General features: G+C 41.3%; 1 protein-coding gene across 1 annotated transcript in view; it reads right to left on the bottom strand.

The window, feature by feature from the left end:
• The window catches only part of SFXN2 (sideroflexin 2), a 31,214-nt gene extending 11,265 nt beyond the window's left edge, over positions 1 to 19,949 (bottom strand). Inside the window, exons 1-5 of the mRNA XM_075257567.1 lie at positions 19,860 to 19,949; positions 11,721 to 11,900; positions 5,871 to 6,041; positions 1,828 to 1,926; positions 930 to 1,005 (exon numbers count right to left, since the gene is read on the bottom strand). Of these exons, the coding sequence (XP_075113668.1) occupies positions 930 to 1,005; positions 1,828 to 1,926; positions 5,871 to 6,041; positions 11,721 to 11,881 (507 nt within the window). The 5' untranslated portion in view covers positions 11,882 to 11,900; positions 19,860 to 19,949. The remainder of the gene's footprint in view (positions 1 to 929; positions 1,006 to 1,827; positions 1,927 to 5,870; positions 6,042 to 11,720; positions 11,901 to 19,859) is intronic.
• Positions 19,950 to 20,002: the final 53 nt, after the last annotated feature.

Genomic DNA, 20,002 nt, shown 5'->3' with positions numbered 1-20,002 from the left:
GAGGCTGCGGGCCTGCGAACCCCACAAACACTGCTATCATTACACTCTGGGGTATTTTCAAATGGTCAAATGTTTGCAATGGGGCCCAGCCATTCCTAGTTCCCAATGCTGCCCGTCCCCCACTGAATCCTGCTTCCTGTTCCTGAAGCAGATACCTGGGCTGCATTGGAATGGCACCTTAGCCCCTCTAAGGCCACATGCACAAACCGTAGTGTGCAGGCTGATCTAAATTCTGATGCTTTGTTCCGATAGTTATAGAGCAGTTCCTATAATAAAAATTGTAAAGGATCGGAGCTTCGGTCTGTGTATACGAGGTCTTACTTGCCTTCTGATGGACGACAATGTAAATGACAATGAACCATACACCTGAAGAAGGCCACAGTAGTGTCTGAAACTATTGTGTTACCAAAACGTGAACTTTTTGCTCCAGGTTTCCTTAGTATATAGCTGTAAATGTATACATGAGAGCAGGTTGTTCAGTTAGATATTTGATACCGCTCAAAGTAAAACTGTACTATATTTTGCAGACAACTGGTTAATGGGTCACTTAAAGAAGGACCTACTAGATGACTTGTAGGGTTAAAGTTTAGTAAATCTATGTAAGTAAGCAAAACCTAGCCTAAGTAAGGGGAGTACATTACTTACAAGGGGAAAGAAAGGACGGCACAACAAACACTGTTTACTGTCACGTCCTCCGTACCAAGACCAAAAAGCTCGAACTCTTAAAGAGGACCTTCCACCACCTCCAACTCTGCATCCTAAGATCTGCTCCACTGATTCTGGTGCAGTTGGAGTTTCTTCTCTAGTCTTAACTGTTACTGAGCAATTTTTTGCTGATCGTTTTAGCCCAGGGCCACACATCACTGTGGTGAAACTAACAAATGTGATATTACGGGAACTTTTTTTTGACATACTCTTCATTTCCATACCTTGGTATACAGGTTAAGTCCAACAGCAGTGGCCAGAGCAGTTCCAGTGGCCGTCACGTAGGCAACCCCAATCTGGCTGCAAGTACATAGAAGACATAACATACGTTTAACCCTTGGCAAAGTTTTAGCAAAAATGTTCTTAGCTTTATAAAAGCAATAGGCCAAGGCATAAATTTTTTTGTGGGAGTGCCGAGCTATATTATATAGGTGCCTTTTTGTATCACCGAAGTCATCGTCAGCGGGCTGAGGGTCTTTGAAGTCCAGGGATTAGTTTTTAGGGCCCTTTTCAACTCAACTGTAGTTGCATCAGCCATCTTCTTCGGAGTGGCCTGCTGGGGGAGTAGCATACTAGCCAGGGACAGGAATAGACTTGACAGGCTGAATAGAAGGGCTAGCTCTGTCCTAGAGAGTCCCCTGGACCCAGTAAAGGTGGTGGGTGATAGCTCCCATCCCATGTATGAGACCGTGACAGCACTGGGCAGCGCTGACAGTGACCGGCATCTTCACCCCAAGTTTGAGAAGGAGCTATCGGAGATCCTTGCTCCCAACTGCGGTCAGGCTGTATAACCAACATCAGGCTAAGTGAAGATCACTCCGCACAGAGAACTAAATGATCCTGAGTCTTTCTTTTTCTTCTTAGTTGCTATGACTCCAGTATCTTTTCTATCTGCTATTCTGAGCTTGTATGTGTTCTTTCTTGTAATATATTACTGTATTATCCATGCTGCTGTAACACACTGAATTTCCCCATGGTGGGACTAGTAAAGGATTATCTTATCTTATTTCAGATACTTGGGAATTCATAAGTAAGTGGAATAATAAATAGCAAAGAGAGAAGAAGCCAAAAAAACCTTGTCGGAGAGTGATAAGCACCAACCAAACAGAGGTGAGGACTTACCCAGGGGTGATGGGAGAGGCCGCATTTCGGTTGGTGTAGTTTACAAGGGCATTGAAAGACTGGTTAACCCACTGCCAAAACACTACTGCAGGAACTGTCCTGTATAATGGTACAAGAGAGATAAAAGAAAGACAATGTATAGTGAAAAATAGAAGCTAATACCATCAAAATAGGTGACCATTGGAGGTTACATGCGATACCATGAAAACAATGCATTGTATACATATCCCTACTGCCAGAGCTACTTACTATCAATTGTTCTGTTTGTGAGTATATATATATATATATATATATATATATATATATATATATATATATATATATATATATAGTATATTTTTTATTCCTTGTACACCAGTCTTAAGTGTGATTTGGGGTCTACCTTTACCAATCTGAAGCAACATGGGGGACAGGACTGGTTCCAACCACGTGAAATCCATTTCTCGTTGTATTCACTAGGGGACACAACACCATGGGGGTATAGACCATGGCGCTCTGTCCTCCAATGAAATAAGTGAGAAAACCTAAATTCACATCACTAAATTTTAAATTTTGCTCAGAGTTCATTTCTGTTTTGGATACGACTGGGATATATGGTGCCTCGACCACTGCAATAACCATAGATGCTCTCTGATATTCTACTGGATCCTGATAAAAATGTATACCTGAACTACAATATCAGCATGATCTCCAATAACAAAGTTAAAATATTACATGTACGGAATATTTGTTAACACCAACCGCATTAGTAACGGTAATATCCCAACCAGACAACGTGGCCAATGATTAACCGGGCCGTGAGAAGGGAGCTGTGGACCGACATCTGATAAACAGCTGGGTATACATTGAGGATTCACATAACATATCTGTAACCAACCCCACTAGGTCAACACACATGACAGATATCGATTTACTGAACAAATTAGAGAAGACCGCCATCAGGTTTACAGGCAGCTGTAGGGTAGGTCCATTATAGGGAACTAATAGGATTACATTAGGTAAATACTTATTATCGGAATGCCCTTTAGTATAGGAAGAGAGAAGGATAATCTTGTAGGAAATTCTATTAAAGCACTTTTTGAACCATATGAAGCGATAGCATATTGTTGTGATATACCATCACCTCCAAAGTGGTGGAAGTCCAATTGCCGTGGTCCCCACTGAATGTAGTGGACAAGGACTAGTTAAGTGCTCTAGATTTGTCATAAATTTACCAATACAGTCTAAGGCCGGGTTCACACGATGTATTATGGCACGTAATGTGGTACATAGACGGCGCGGGAGCTTTTGCGGGCCGTATGCGCTCTGATTGTTTTCAATGGGAGCCGGTACCGTATACACGGCGCTATTTTGCGGCCGTGATTTTGCAGCGGCCGCAAAATAGCGCCGCGTATACGGCCCGCAAAAGCTCCCGCGCCGTCTACGTACCACATTACGTGCCATAATACATTGTGTGAACCTGGCCTAATGCTAGGTTCACACTAGTATTCGGGTCTCCGTTTTTTGGCTCCGTATGGGGACCCAAAACACAGAAACCCTGTCCGCTTAAAAATCGGATACACGCTATAATGGAGTCCGCCGGGTCTCAGCTGGTCTTACTGTATATTGAAACCGGCAGAGAAAGTCTTTGCAGGACTCTTCTTTCTGCAGATTTTAGGTGGATTCTGTGGAAGAGTCTCCAACACTAGTGTAAATCCAGCCCTAGGGATACATTTTTTCCAAATTTATGGCCCTCAGTCCCATTGTGTGAAATGACTTTCTTTGTAATGTATCTTTCTGTCTGTATTTCAACCCTACAAATTGTACAGCGCTGCGGAATATGTTGGCGCTATATAAATAAAATTTATTATTATTATTATTATCAAATATCGTATGAAGTTTCATAAATTAGATGTATCTATAAGTCTGGCATGAAATGTTTCTCCTATTCATGCTACCCAGTGACTGGAGTGAGTTTGCGACAATTTTTGCAACTTTTAAAAAGTCAACAACCAAACCCACTTTTGGAACTTAAATTTAGAATTTTATTTGAATTTTGAAAAACATTGAGACATTTCATAATAAGCCTTTGATTTAATTCTTGGAAATTACAACAAACAGAAAATAAACCCCCCTGGAACATTTCCCAAACTTTTACAACTGAGTTGTATTTCTAATATTTTATAAGTTACTTCTCGAAATCTCTCGGACTTAATTGCTGAGGCCCTAAGGTAAAGATTAAGGAGCCAATAATTTTTTTTCCAAGGTCAAACCAGACTCTTCTAGATTTTTTGTATACAACATGGCATAAACACAGTACAGTATAAACCTAGTATAGTAAATATCCCATAAATAAGATGTCAGGATAAAGAGAACCAGATATATTCTTTACAACATCATGGACATGGGTAATTCACAGGAAATGGCCCAATAGACAGGCATAATAACATTAGGGGGAGTATTTCCAGGAATAGTTATTACTGTTTTAATCTCAGGACAACAGATTACTTCTTCTAATACAGTAAAGCCTATGCATGTGCGTAGGATTTCGCAAAGGGGGGGGGGGGGGAGTAATGGGGGAGGAGAACACTACCAAGAACATATACTGTACACATAGGCACACTGTAACACATATACATTGGCCTACACACACACATTTTATATATATATATATATATATATATATATATATAATGCATGTTGCTTTTGTAGATTTTGAGAAATTTTAAGTCTTATGCACATGAGGCTTTTGGTGCACTGGGGGCGGGCCTTGAGCTCCTTGGAGCACTGCTATTGCCACTCAGATCACTACAATCTCCTGTCTACTGCAGAGAGAATTGATCCTCCCACTGCTATGACATTACCCATCCTACCTGAGCAGCACTCTCAGTGCTGAAGTCCCGCCTCCAGTGCACCAACTGCCTCCTTTGCCAAAAAATTCAAGCTCATTTTTCTCTAAATCTACTAAACTGACATACATAATTAAGGTATATTATTTATCACTGTAATGTGCTCTGTAGTATGGTGGTGGCAGTTGAATATACTTCGGGGAAGTGATAGACTCCCTTCAAAGGGAGTCCCGTTTTTAAATAAAAGCATTGAAACATATATGCTAATCGTACCTGAACGTGCACCATGGGCGGGGATGCATGGTGCAACGTCAGCTTCGGGCACGCCTACCTCTTCTGTCTTCTTGTAGTGACGCCCTCTGGTTCCGTGTCTTCTTCCATCTTCTTGTCTTCAAATCCTGCGCCTGCGTAGTAGCGCTTCCCTCCGGAGTGCTACTGCGCAGTACACTCGCGAACTGCCATTAAGTAAAATGGCGAGTGAGTCTGCACAGTAGCGCTCCGGAGGGAAGCACTACTACGCAGGCGCGGGATTTGAAGACAAGAAGACGGAAGAAGACACGGAACCAGAGGGCGTCACTTCAAGAAGACAGAAGAAGCAGGCGTGCCTGAAGCTGACATTGCACCGTGCATCCACGCCCATGGTGCACGTTCAGGTATGATTAGCATATGTGTTTTAATGCTTTTATTTAAAAACGGGACCGGGGTTTAATATAACATTTACGGTGCCTGAATAGCCTTTTAAAGGCTATTCACGCATGTGTGTGGCTCTATTAGCATAATTTTGCTGATAGAGCCCCTTTAACACCGGCCCCCATATTGCCAAGAATCCACTTTTCTTTTTTTTTCTTTTTATGTAGATTGTGAGCCCCACATAGAGCTCACAATGTACATTTTTTCCCTATCAGTATGGTTTTTTATTTTTTTATTTGGAATATGGGATGGAAATCCATGCTGACACGGGGAGAACATACAAACTTCTTGCAGATGGTTTTTTGTCCTTGGTGGAATTTGAACACCAGGACTCCAGCGCTGCAAGGCTGCAGTGCTACCCATTGAGCCACCGTGTGGCCCCTAAGGATCCACCTTTCTATGATATGTTGGAACTGTGCACTAGTTATGTCTCGAGATAGCTAAAAGTCATAGTTATGGACATCCATAGTATTCACAGCACATATAGCTGGGAGTCAAAGTGGACTAGTGAGTGGATGACAATACCTGTAAAACTGGAGCATGCATCCAGTGATGGCCATCCCTCCTGGAACCTGGAAAGACATTCTTCCAATGAGGTTCATCTTGTCGCCGGTGTCAGGGTGGAAGGCAGAGTCGTATAGCTTCTTGGCATAATGAAGTTGTTCTACACTGGTACCGGGTGGAGTGACACCTGCTCTGAACACAGAACACACAGTCTAATCTGGTCTAAAGAGAGCAACAATTCATCAATATGCAAACATTTAGGCAAGAGTGGAAAAATGCTGCAAAGTAAGAATCAAAGTGTTAATAGATTCATTTCATCAATTAACAAAATGCAATGAATGAAGAAAAGAGAAATATAAATCTCATCAATATTTGGTGTGACCTTTGCCCTCCATCAGTTCTTCTCAGTATTTGCAGACAGTTTTTGGCAGAACTCAGTAGGGAGGTTGTTCCCACCATCTTGGAGAACTAACCACAGATATTTTGTGGATGCAGGATTGCTCCAATCCGTCTGTCTCTCATGTCATCCAAGACAGACTGGGCGATGTTGAGATCAGGGCTCAGTGGAGGGGAAGGGGGTCATCTAATCACTTCCAAGACTCCTCCTCCAAAAGGGCAAAGGTCACACCAAATATTGATGGGATTTAGATTTCTCTTTTCTCCGTTCACTTCAGTTTGTTAATTGACAAATCACTAATGACAATTTCCAAGAATCCATCATAGAATAAAACTGTAAAAAGATTGCAAAGCATTAAAATGCAATATATACAAAGATGATAGAAGTAAGGGTTAGTTCACACGGTGGAAACCTTTTCCACATGCCTTTGTGGACACAGACTGATCAAGCAGTGCTGAGATAATCAGCTTTTTATGGATATGCAATTCAGCCTGCAAGTGCACTGGGGGCGGGGCCGGTAAGCAGTTGGAAATGTTCTCCATCGCCTCTGGAATTGGTGCTCAAGGTCTTCCCTTTGGTCATGGAAAAATAACCAAAACCAAATGTGGACCTGAATGTAACCGTGAATTTGTTCACGTCGGTTATTTCGGTTCAGTTATTTCAATATGGGCGAGGTTCTGCTTGGATCCAAACACTTCCGAACTGGAACTGCTATTATTATACTTTGGGGTCTCTTCATACCCCAGAACATAACATGTGGAGGCCCAGGGGAGATAAGCATACAGAAAAAAAAACAGTGTTAGGCTGCCTTCATACGGAGTAACGCCGGCTGCCATTCACAGCCGTACACGCAAGCGCTGCGAAAGGCTCCTGAACACTTCCCATTCACTTCAATGGGAGCGCTCGTAAAGCCGGCGTTACGAGCGCTCCCATTGAAGTGAATGGGAAGTGTTCGGGAGCCTTTCGCAGCGCTCGTGTGTACAGCTGTGAATGGCAGCTGGCGTTACTCCGTGTGAAGGCAGCCTTACTCACCTTCCCTGGGCACCAGGCGACTCACTGTCCTCTTTGGGCTTCCTGAATGAAGTCAGATACTGATAAGGCCTGTGACATGGCGTTGTGATAATTGCGTCTTTACGTCACAAGACCACATGATTGCTGAGGGGTTTTATTGACATCCCTCAGGAGGAGGAAGAGACCTAAATGGAATAGGGAGTTCTGTCGGAGCCCGGGAGAGGTGAGTAACACTCTTTATTATGTTTGTTCACCTCTCCTGTGTCTCCCCTTATTATAGTCTAGAAATAACAGTAGTTCTGTTCAGCAAACTTTGTGATCTGAATCTCGCACGTTTTGGCCAATACATATTCAGTACCTCCTGTGCCCCCCAAAAGTAGTGAACTGTACCGGAGGATGCTGATAAAGTTGATTATAAAGTCGATTTATAATGGGGAATTACTTGCCGTTGGTCCCCAGGTTACAACCCATTCGCTCTCATTAGAATTATAGCCTTTAAGGGGTGTGGCCTAAATCATTGTCAATAATCTGGATTTTTATTTCGGTCATAGTCGACCAGCTATAGTCACCATTGATAGTTTTATCCACTATTAAATCTGATAATTGAGGCCCCGCCCCTGTTGCACTTGCCGACTGATTTGCATATCCATAAAAATAGGATTCTCTTTTCGTTATGTCATCAGTTTGTGGCCACAAAGGTCCGTTTTTATCCCCCTCCATGGCAATATTATTGATCCGGGAGGCATTTTGGACCAGGATCAGAATAATGGTGCATTTTACAAGCCATAAAATTGTGTCGGGCCCACTACGCGTTGCGCCCGCTGCTACCGGATAACCGGTTACTATATGGCTTTGGCGCAGTATAACTATTTGGCGTTAATATTGTTAGATATGATAAAGGACTTTGTTACATGGATTTAATTAGCTGAAAAGTGAATTTCTAAGTGACAGCGCCTCTGTAATGGAGGCCACAGAAAAAGCTGATCATTAAAATCTGACAGGTTTATTGATCTACCCGGCACTCGAGATGTTTTGATACCCAGCTGTCCTTGTGTTGCCTAGCAACGCTCTACCTTCATTAACTCCAAAAAGTCCAGAACAAATTCACGGCACACACGTCGCTCCCGGACTAATTCCGATTACTCAACGGTTTCCTTTGTTTTCAGGCGATGTGAAGGGAAATCTGCCGCCTAGTCATGGCAGGGTCTTCAGGACTTTGCTGCGTATACACAATTGCGGTACACATTAACCCTTTAACCGCCATCAACGTTCCATTATTCACCTTCTGTAAAGATGGAGTCTATGGGTGAATATTTTAGTGCCTATCCTACCAATAAAATATGTAAAGGGAACGTCTCAGGTCAATTTGGGACACTAAACCACCCTCAGACTGGGGAGTTCAGTGTCACAAATTGCGCGGTTATAAATATATACGCAATTTTAAAAAAATAAACCTTTATACTTACCCAGAGATGAATCCGATAAGTCTCATCGGACTCATCTCTGGTGCTCCCGGGGACTGCGCGGTTCCTCAGTGAAGCCAAGGTTGTACACCCCAGTTTCACTGCGCAAGTGCGAGAGGTATGGCGCATGCGCACTAAAGCCAAGGTGTACTCCTCCGGCTTCAGTGAAGAACAGCTCCAGTGCGAGGAGTACAGTGGCGGCGGCGGGGGGAGTATAAAGCTTTTGTAAAATTTTTACTGTGGCACGAATGGCTTTATTACAGGTCCACAAGGGCTTGAGGGTGGTTTTGTGTCCCAAATCACCCTGACAGATTCCCTTTAATTTACCAGCCAAATGTGGTAGTCTATTTTTTTTTTTTTTTTTTAAACTGTTTTTCAGGAAAAATTGACAAAAATAAGAAAATGTATCATCCTGCTTTGCCTTTATATTCCACTTATGTATTTGTTTAAAGGGAGTCATGTCCAAAATGCCCCCCAAACTTCTTAAAGATATGCAAATCAGCCTACAAGTGCACTGGGGCGGGGCCTGAATTGCTGAACATGCCTACAGACAGTTGCAAGTGCTCTGGTGATCCACTTGAACTTCACCCTTTTAATCATGATTGACATTTTTAGATTCTGCTCGAGTCATAATCTTCTAAACTTTCCAAAGATGCCTTTCTTATTCTGCATTGCAGCTCCATTTTCATGAAAATCAATTGTTATGCAAATCAACTGAAAAAGAAAGGCGTCTTTGGAAAACATAGAAGTAGCCCTACAAGCTACTGTCATTAGTTTGATACTAATTTTCCTGCTGACAGACTCCCTTTAAAGGGGTTTTCCAGGATTTTGATAATGATGGGTTATCATTAAGTTCGGCTATTGATATTAGATTGTCAGGGGCCAACACCCGGTAACCCAGCTGATCGGAAGAGGTTTGAAGAGTCTGCGGAACTCAGGCCAGTACAGTTTACTCTTTGGCGGCTGTGACATCATGTTCATAAGTCACATGGTCTGTTTGCAACACAGTCCCATACAAGTGAAGGACTTTAGGCTGCTATACAATATAAGGGTGCATGCACACTACGTAACGCCGGGCGTGTATGAGAGCCGTACACGCCGGCATTACGGCAGACTGCCGAACACTTCCCATTCACTTCAATGGGAGCGCTCGTAACAGCGGCGTTTACGAGCGCTCCCATTGAAGTGAATGGGAAGTGTTCGGCAGCCCTGCTGTAACGCCGGCGTGTACGGCTCTCATACACGCCCAGCGTTACGTAGTGTGCATGCACCCTAAGGCTGCGATTGGCATTCAATATAGAGATCTCTTTGATCGGCTGGGTTGCCGAGTGCTGGATCCCCGCTGATCTGATATTGATGACCTATCTGAAGTACAATTAATAATTCCTGGAAAACTCGTTTAATGATCGGTATCTGAAGATTTCCATTCCATCAGGACGATCCTCACAGCTGGTGTTTAGCATATTCCACCCCACCTGGTGAGAAGAGTCATTGTGAGCCTTGCAATATGCAGCACTATGAGAATATCAATATCCACCACTTATATCTGCAATAATAATAATTTTTTTCACAATGTGATCCCTGCTATTTTAACCACCCATCATTCATTTTCTCCTTTATTGCTATGGTTGCAAAAATTTGGGACAAAAGATGGTTTTGAAGAATTTAGGGCAGCAACTGCACTATGGAGGAGCAGATGGTGCCCATGCAAAATTAATCTGTATAATTCGCTGGTAGGTGCATAGTTCTAGCATTACACAGATCTCCATCACAAATAATTCCTATTGTGCCATAGATACATTTGTTACCATTAGAATACGTATATACAATATGTATGTGATATTTAAAGGGTGTACAGGTGAAGTCTCATGTAATTCTTACTGACCTAAGAGCAGGATTTGATAGAGAGACAGAATCCAAGCTTTTGATACATAGGGTTATATGATTTGGAGGATTTCTAAGTAGAAATCAGAGTAAGGGAGCCTTCACACGGAGTAAACGTACGTGTATTTTTGCAAAATACACGTGTAAAAATAAGACTCCCATTGACTTCAATGATATTTTTTACACATGTAAAAATATGCCTTTAAAATGTAATTGAAGTCAATGGGAGTCTTATTTTTACACATGTATTTTGCAAAAATACACACGCGTTTACTCTGTGTGAAGGCTCCCTAAGGGTGAGTTCACACTGAGTATACGCCAGCTTATTCTGAACATAAAACACATTCAAAATCAGCGGCGTATAAAGCAGTTCCCATTCATTTCTATGGGAGCCGGCATACGAGCGCTCCCCATAGAAATGAATGGGCTGCTTTTTTCACTACGAGCGCTCCCATTGAAGTGAATGGAAAGTGCCCGCGTGTACGGCTATCTCTGCTTATGCCGAGCCCTACACGCGAGCACATCCCATTCACTTCAATGGGAGCGCTCGTAGTGAAAAAAGCAGCCCATTCATTTCTATGGGGAGCGCTCGTATGCCGGCTCCCATAGAAATGAATGGGAACTGCTTTATACGCCGCTGATTTTGAATGTGTTTTATGTTCAGAATAAGCTGGCGTATACTCAGTGTGAACTCACCTAAGGGTAAGTTCACACTGAGTAAACGCTAGCTTATTTTGTAGAGTGAAATTACACTTGTAAATTTTTCTATCCCATTGACTTCAATGATATTTTTTTACACGTGTAAAAATACGCCTGTAAAATGTCATTGAAGTCAATGGGAGTCTTATTTTTACACGTGTATTTTTACACGTATATTTTGCAAAAATACACGCGCGTTTACTCCATGTGAGGGCTCCCTAAGTCCCAACAGGACTCCTAGGCGAGACGTTGAGAGTCCTGATCCCCGCCCACACATTGTGATTGACAGCTCTCTCTATATCAGTGTATGTGCACAGAAGACTGTCCAATCTTCTATAGATGGCCGATCATACAGATAGGCCATAAACATACAAACCCTGACTACACCTTTAATAGTCTGCGCGTCTCTGAAATTACCTGCATGCTTCGACAAGAGCTTTTGCTCTGTCCAGCTCTTTCTCTGACACAACCACCGTTCTGGGGTCCGTAATGTTGAAGAAGTGCTTCAGTCTGCCCATGAACGTATTCTGGTCCCATCTTGGGGCATCAATGTTAAACTTCGAAACGTCGACTTCCATATTGGTAAATCTGAGTTATCTAAAGGGGAAGAAAACGTTAATAGGGACAAAAATAACATGTTGAAGACTGATGGCAAAAGCCGCAACCACAATCCTCGGCCATTGCCTCTAGGTCCATATCATCAAGCATATAGGCACGTCATGTCTTGTACGTTCCATTCACACATGGCAGTCTTTTGCATGAGCAAAAGACAGTTATGGGTAATCCGCAGAACATTGTTTATTAATCCATGTCAGATGAGACACTATTGTGCCAAATTTACATATAGCTGCGTTTCGTACTTTTGCCTTATCCGTACAACTCTCATAAAGATTCCCTTTACTTTCAAAACAGATCAAAACCTTTCAATGATCTTATTGTGATCTCTTATAACTGTATAAGTCATAAGCAAGTGATTGTAACATTATATGATTGGGATAATAAGTATATGCAGATCCAGGAGACGTGAAAGTCGCAGATGTAAAAGTGTTTACCCAACACCATGACCTCTACAATACATGCGGCTATGCAACAAACTCAGATCTATAAGTTGTGACTCAAAGATAACACAAAGTAAAGGACCAATACGCCAGAAAGGAAGGCCGAGTTATAGTCAAGGCATTTTAATGCAACCAAATTGGCATATACAGTGCCTTCCTTACAGTACGATTATGGGACTACCCAAAGAAAATTGAGACAAATATCTATTATTTCTTTATTTACACATATGTATACACATAATCGCACATTAGTCCCTTTCCACAATGCAGCTTAGTATTTAAAGTTTCTATGTAAAGTTTTATTGAGGTGATGCAACTAAAATAGCATCAAAACTGCATTAAAAGGGATGTCTGGGAAGTTAAAGAAGACCTTTCATGACCTCTACAAACCCCAGTTCTTAGCATCTTCTGCTCCACTGATTCTAGTACAGTTGGAATTTTTCCTCTAGCCCCCGCCGGTCCCAAGCAATCAATGCTGTTAGCCTTAGTGTCAGATATTTAGGGTCTATACTGTCAAGAGGGCGGTGTCAGACAGGAGCAGACAAGGGGTGTGATCCTGAGCTCTGACACTGGCTGCCTCTGATTGGAGCTCTGAGTCACACCCCCCACCTGACATCGCCCAACTGACGTTAGAGAGCTTAAACAGCACACCATGCTAATGGCATTTATTGCTCAGGAACGGTGGGAGTGCTTATTAACAGATGCCAAGAACTAGAAGAAATGGTGGAGGTGGTGAAAGGTCCTCTTTAAACTCACCTTAATTCATCTGGTGGTTTCTTCCCTAACCCAATTCATTCCTATCAGCCCATGCACATGACCGCGATTTCCTCGGATCCATGTATGGACCAACAGTCTGTGTCGCAAAACTCAGAACACGTCCTGTTCCTGTCCAGTTTTACAGCCATACTCATTGACCCCCAATGAATGGTCCTGTGCACGGGAGGCATATAATGACAATTCCGGCCAGCGGCTCACGCACGGTCATGTGTATAGGACCCAACATCGAACTTCAGCAAATGCTAAATATATTGAATAAAAAAAAAAAATCAGAGGGCCAAGAAGGATGATCATTTCTTATCTGGAGAATTAGAAATGGACATGTATGACGACTGAGGGACCACGTGAAAAACTTAAGTATGCATGTCCCATCAATATCAATAGGCCTGGGTGCAATCCATCTGATTCGGATTGTTCAATGGGGCAAATTTAGGCTGGCGTATTGTATTGTAAAAGGGTTGGAAGCCAGAATGGAAATCTACACTAAGTAGTAACTGGTGTACATTTCCATTCTCACGCCAGCAAACTAACATGCCAACATGCTGTGTATTATATCCAACAAGGGGTAGGGCTTGTCAGGACAGAGCCGGACATGAGATTGTGTAGACAAAAAAATTAGACAAAATTAGTAAATATGCCCCAACGTAAACCGCCCCCTATTGACAGTTGCAGTCAATCCTAATTCACTGGGTTGCTCTTAGTGTATCTACGTTTTTTTTTCTGTAGATTCATTCCCAGTTTGGCCTACATGGTATCTGCATAAAAATACAAAAGTATATATAAAAAAAATCTAAACTGGACATTTTTCTGTTTCTCTGCCCTATGACATTATATCTGTATATAGATAAGGCAGGGTTGAATTACTTTGGGATTATAGATATGGGACTTTTGGACTATAATTTACCTTGCGAAATAATTAATGGAGAATAAGCAAATGCTAAATGCAACATACAAGAAAAAGATACAAAAACACACTGGAACATTGACCTTTGGGCTGTCATTATCCAGATAAATTATGTAGACAGGAGAAGATGCCAAAAAGTCATGGCCTAAACTAACCTGGTCTGTATCTGTGTGATTCAGAGATCAACCTGAAAAAGGTGAAAGCTGGAACTACTGATTCAATGTAAAGAATCTATATCTCTATCTTCTATCTCCTATCTATCTATCTATCTATCTATCTATCTATCTATCTATCTATCTATCATCCTACTAAAAGTCCTGGGGTCACAAGGAGTGTAGTGGTAGTGGCTTCGTTGCCAGTGGGATCGCTTGTGGCTATCCAGCTGTGTTATACATTAGCAGTGTATTGGGTGGGACTACCGGGCTTAAGCTTTTTATGGCCTATCCTCAGGATGGGTTCAGTCCCCTGTATAGGGGCCAGGTGCCACTATATAGGGGATGGTGTTTTCTGCTTCCGACCATGTAATACATATAAGACATCTGCCAGTCCCTCCACCAATCAGGTATCCTCAGCCTCTCCTGAAGACAAGCCATAAAGAGCTTAAGCCGGACAACTCCTTAAAACAAATCCCAACCACACAATGCAGAAAAACCCCACCGTGAAAACTGTTTTTTTTTTCTGCAGGTTTTGAACCTGAAGCAGGTTTGGCGTGATTTGCATTATAAAGGTTGAAAACTGGCCTATCCAGAGTGGTAAAAACCGTGCCAAAAACCAGCCCCTCCTTTATACTATAGGACAGCAGAGCTGTGGTGAAGCAGGGACTTCTGTCATCACAAATCACTATAACGGGGATTTTGACACTGAATTTGAAGCAAAATCCATCTCAAAACCTGCCTGAAATCTGCTACCCATACATTTCAATGGAAGGCAGTAACTGATTCTTTCTGCTAGCTTATGTTCTCGTCTCGCAGAAAAAATAAGCGACCTGATTGTTCTTCAGGCTAAGGCTCCACGGGACGATCTACAGCACTGAAAAACCGCAACAGGAACGCATATCAGTTCTTCCCGCAGCGCTTTGAACAGAAAGTTCTCTGAGTTTTACTCCGCAGACTTTCTCTTACCATTATATCTATGGGGAAGCCCCTGGCGTTTCCGTAGATATAATTGACATGCTGTGAATTCCAAAACCGTGCCAGTACCACACAGTGGGTATGGGATTCACATGAAACCCACCCTCTTTGCAATTACTGTAAAACGCTGTAGGCAAATTGCGGCATTTCCGACCCGTGGGGCCCCGGCCTCAGACTGATTTCACCTTAAATGAAAGAGAGGTGCAAAAAGTCACCTTTTCCTTTGGCACAGAATTTGTAGCTGAATTTGTCAAGATCTACTTGCGGTATTTGGCCCTACCCTATAAAGGCAAAACACAACGTCGCTCTTCTCCAAATTCTGCATCAAAATCCTCATCGGGTTTTTACAAACAGAAAAAAATCTACTTCAAATTCCTCTGTGTGAGCGCCCCCTAATGCAGGGAGTCTGGAGTTCCATATGGAAATTGGGTCAGAATTCATCCAATGTATGGATTAACAACAATGGGATAGAAATATTTTTAATGGGTTTGGAGAAAGGACACCTGTTCTAGATTTTAACACCAAGCAAAAGACTTGGCACGTTGTAAGAAACAAATAAAATACAAGCAATGCTATCTATATCTGTAGTAATGCCTGCACCTAACTGTCCAGTATCCCACTGCGGTTATGTAATCATGTATATTTCATGTATATATGGTGCTGCTATATATATACACTGTATAAAAGGTACCAGCACCACTGCTGTTATTATGTATGCATGTATATGTGATGTATATATGCTGTTCACAAGAGAAAGAGAAAATATTTGCACCACATCTGTAATTATAGATGCTCAATATTATGTATGCAGGTGTGAAGTATGGTACGCAGAACACTGTATATACTGCACCTATATCACTGCTGTTATTATGTGTCCATGTAAACAATGCTGATCACAGATAGAACCTATTTCACTGCTGTGATATAGGTGCTGGTCACTCTTCTATGTATACTGCACCTATATCACTGCTGTTACTGTGTGTGTATGTATACAGTGCTGGTCACTCTTCTATATGTATATACTGCACCTATATCAATGCTGTTACTATGGGTGTATGTATACAGTGCTGGTCACTCTTCTATATGTATATACTGTACCTATATCACTGCTGTTACTATGTGTGTATGTATACAGTGCTGGTCACTCTTCTATATGTATATACTGCACCTATATCAATGCTGTTACTATGGGTGTATGTATACAGTGCTGGTCACTCTTCTATATGTATATACTGCACCTATATCACTGCTGTTATGTGTGTATGTATACAGTGCTGGTCACTCTTCTATATGTATATACTGCACCTATATCTCTGCTGTTATGTGTACATGTATACAGTGCTGGTTACTCTTCTATATGTATATACTGTACCTATATCACTGCTGTTATGTGTACATGTATACAGTGCTGGTCACTCTTCTATATGTATATACTGTACCTATATCACTGCTGTTATGTGTACATGTATACAGTGCTGGTCACTCTTCTATATGTATATACTGCACCTATATCACTGCTGTTATGTGTGTATGTATACAGTGCTGGTCACTCTTCTATATGTATATACTGCACCTATATCACTGCTGTTATGTGTACATGTATACAGTGCTGGTCACTCTTCTATATGTATATACTGCACCTATATCTCTGCTGTTATGTGTACATGTATACAGTGCTGGTTACTCTTCTATATGTATATACTGTACCTATATCACTGCTGTTATGTGTACATGTATACAGTGCTGGTCACTCTTCTATATGTATATACTGTACCTATATCACTGCTGTTATGTGTACATGTATACAGTGCTGGTCACTCTTCTATATGTATATACTGCACCTATATCACTGCTGTTATGTGTACATGTATACAGTGCTGGTCACTCTTCTATATGTATATACTGCACCTATATCACTGCTGTTATGTGTGTATGTATACAGTGCTGGTCACTCTTCTATATGTATATACTGTACCTATATCACTGCTGTTATGTGTACATGTATACAGTGCTGGTCACTCTTCTATATGTATATACTGCACCTATATCACTGCTGTTATGTGTGTATGTATACAGTGCTGGTCACTCTTCTATATGTATATACTGCACCTATATCACTGCTGTTATGTGTACATGTATACAGTGCTGGTCACTCTTCTATATGTATATACTGCACCTATATCACTGCTGTTATGTGTACATGTATACAGTGCTGGTCACTCTTCTATATGTATATACTGCACCTATATCTCTGCTGTTATGTGTACATGTATACAGTGCTGGTCACTCTTCTATATGTATATACTGTACCTATATCACTGCTGTTATGTGTGTATGTATACAGTGCTGGTCACTCTTCTATATGTATATACTGTACCTATATCACTGCTGTTATGTGTGTATGTATACAGTGCTGGTCACTCTTCTATATGTATATACTGCACCTATATCACTGCTGTTATGTGTACATGTATACAGTGCTGGTCACTCTTCTATATGTATATACTGCACCTATATCTCTGCTGTTATGTGTACATGTATACAGTGCTGGTTACTCTTCTATATGTATATACTGTACCTATATCACTGCTGTTATGTGTACATGTATACAGTGCTGGTCACTCTTCTATATGTATATACTGTACCTATATCACTGCTGTTATGTGTACATGTATACAGTGCTGGTCACTCTTCTATATGTATATACTGTACCTATATCACTGCTGTTATGTGTACATGTATACAGTGCTGGTCACTCTTCTATATGTATATACTGCACCTATATCTCTGCTGTTATGTGTACATGTATACAGTGCTGGTCACTCTTCTATATGTATATACTGCACCTATATCACTGCTGTTATGTGTACATGTATACAGTACTGGTCACTCTTCTGTATGTATATACTGCACCTATATCACTGCTGTTATCTGTACATATATACAGTGCTGGTCACTCTTCTGTATGTATATACTGCACCTATATCACTGCTGTTATCTGTACATATATACAGTGCTGGTCACTCTTCTATATGTATATACTGCACCTATATCACTGCTGTTATCTGTACATATATACAGTGCTGGTCACTCTTCTATATGTATATACTGCACCTATATCAATGCTGTTACTATGTGTGTATGTATACAGTGCTGGTCACTCTTCTATATGTATATACTGCACCTATATCACTGCTGTTATGTGTACATGTATACAGTACTGGTCACTCTTCTATATGTATATACTGTACCTATATCACTGCTGTTATTATGTGTGTATGTATACAGTGCTGGTCTCTTCTATATGTATATACTGCACCTATATCACTGATGTTATGCGTGTATGTATACAGTGCTGGTCACTCTTCTATATGTATATACTGCACCTATATCACTGCTGTTATGTGTACATGTATACAGTGCTGGTCACTCTTCTATAGGTATATACTGTACCTATATCACTGCTGTTATGTGTACATGTATACAGTGCTGGTCACTCTTCTATATGTATATACTGCACCTATATCACTGCTGTTATGTGTACATGTATACAGTGCTGGTCACTCTTCTATATGTATATACTGCACCTATATCACTGCTGTTATGTGTGTTTGTATACAGTGCTGGTCACTCTTCTATATGTATATACTGCACCTATATCACTGCTGTTACTATGTGTGTATGTATACAGTGCTGGTCACTCTTGTATAGGTATATACTGCACCTATATCACTGCTGGTACTATGTGTACATGTATACAGTGCTGGTCACTCTTCTATAGGTATATACTGTACCTATATCACTGCTGTTATGTGTACATGTATACAGTGCTGGTCACTCTTCTATATGTATATACTGCACCTATATCACTGCTGTTATGTGTACATGTATACAGTGCTGGTCACTCTTCTATATGTATATACTGCACCTATATCACTGCTGTTATGTGTGTTTGTATACAGTGCTGGTCACTCTTCTATATGTATATACTGCACCTATATCACTGCTGTTACTATGTGTGTATGTATACAGTGCTGGTCACTCTTCTATATGTATATACTGCACCTATATCACTGCTGTTATGTGTGTTTGTATACAGTGCTGGTCACTCTTCTATATGTATATACTGCACCTATATCACTGCTGTTACTATGTGTGTATGTATACAGTGCTGGTCACTCTTGTATAGGTATATACTGCACCTATATCACTGCTGGTACTATGTGTACATGTATACAGTGCTGGTCACTCTTCTATAGGTATATACTGTACCTATATCACTGCTGTTATGTGTACATGTATACAGTGCTGGTCACTCTTCTATATGTATATACTGCACCTATATCACTGCTGTTATGTGTGTATGTATACAGTGCTGGTCACTCTTCTATATGTATATACTGCACCTATATCACTGCTGTTATGTGTGTATGTATACAGTGCTGGTCACTCTTGTATAGGTATATACTGCACCTATATCACTGCTGGTACTATGTGTACATGTATACAGTGCTGGTCACTCTTCTATAGGTATATACTGTACCTATATCACTGCTGTTATCTGTACATATATACAGTGCTGGTCACTCTTGTATATGTATATACTACTGCACCTATATCACTGCTGTTACTGTGTGTATGTATACAGTGCTGGTCACCCTTGTATATATCTCTATAGGTACTGTACCTGCACACCTCTGCCTCCACACTGCCAGCTCCTTCCCTAGAGCATGCACTACTACCCATTCACTCAGCCCTTCCGTCCACGCTAGCTACTTGGCGCGTCATAACCAATCAACAAACAAGGTTTACACCTCCGACCAATAATAA

This window comes from Leptodactylus fuscus, chromosome 10 (genome assembly GCF_031893055.1).
Source record: "Leptodactylus fuscus isolate aLepFus1 chromosome 10, aLepFus1.hap2, whole genome shotgun sequence".
Taxonomy (NCBI): Eukaryota; Metazoa; Chordata; class Amphibia; order Anura; family Leptodactylidae; genus Leptodactylus; species Leptodactylus fuscus.
The sequence above is the reverse complement of the archived record's forward strand: the minus strand, read 5'-3'. Positions and strand labels throughout refer to the sequence as shown.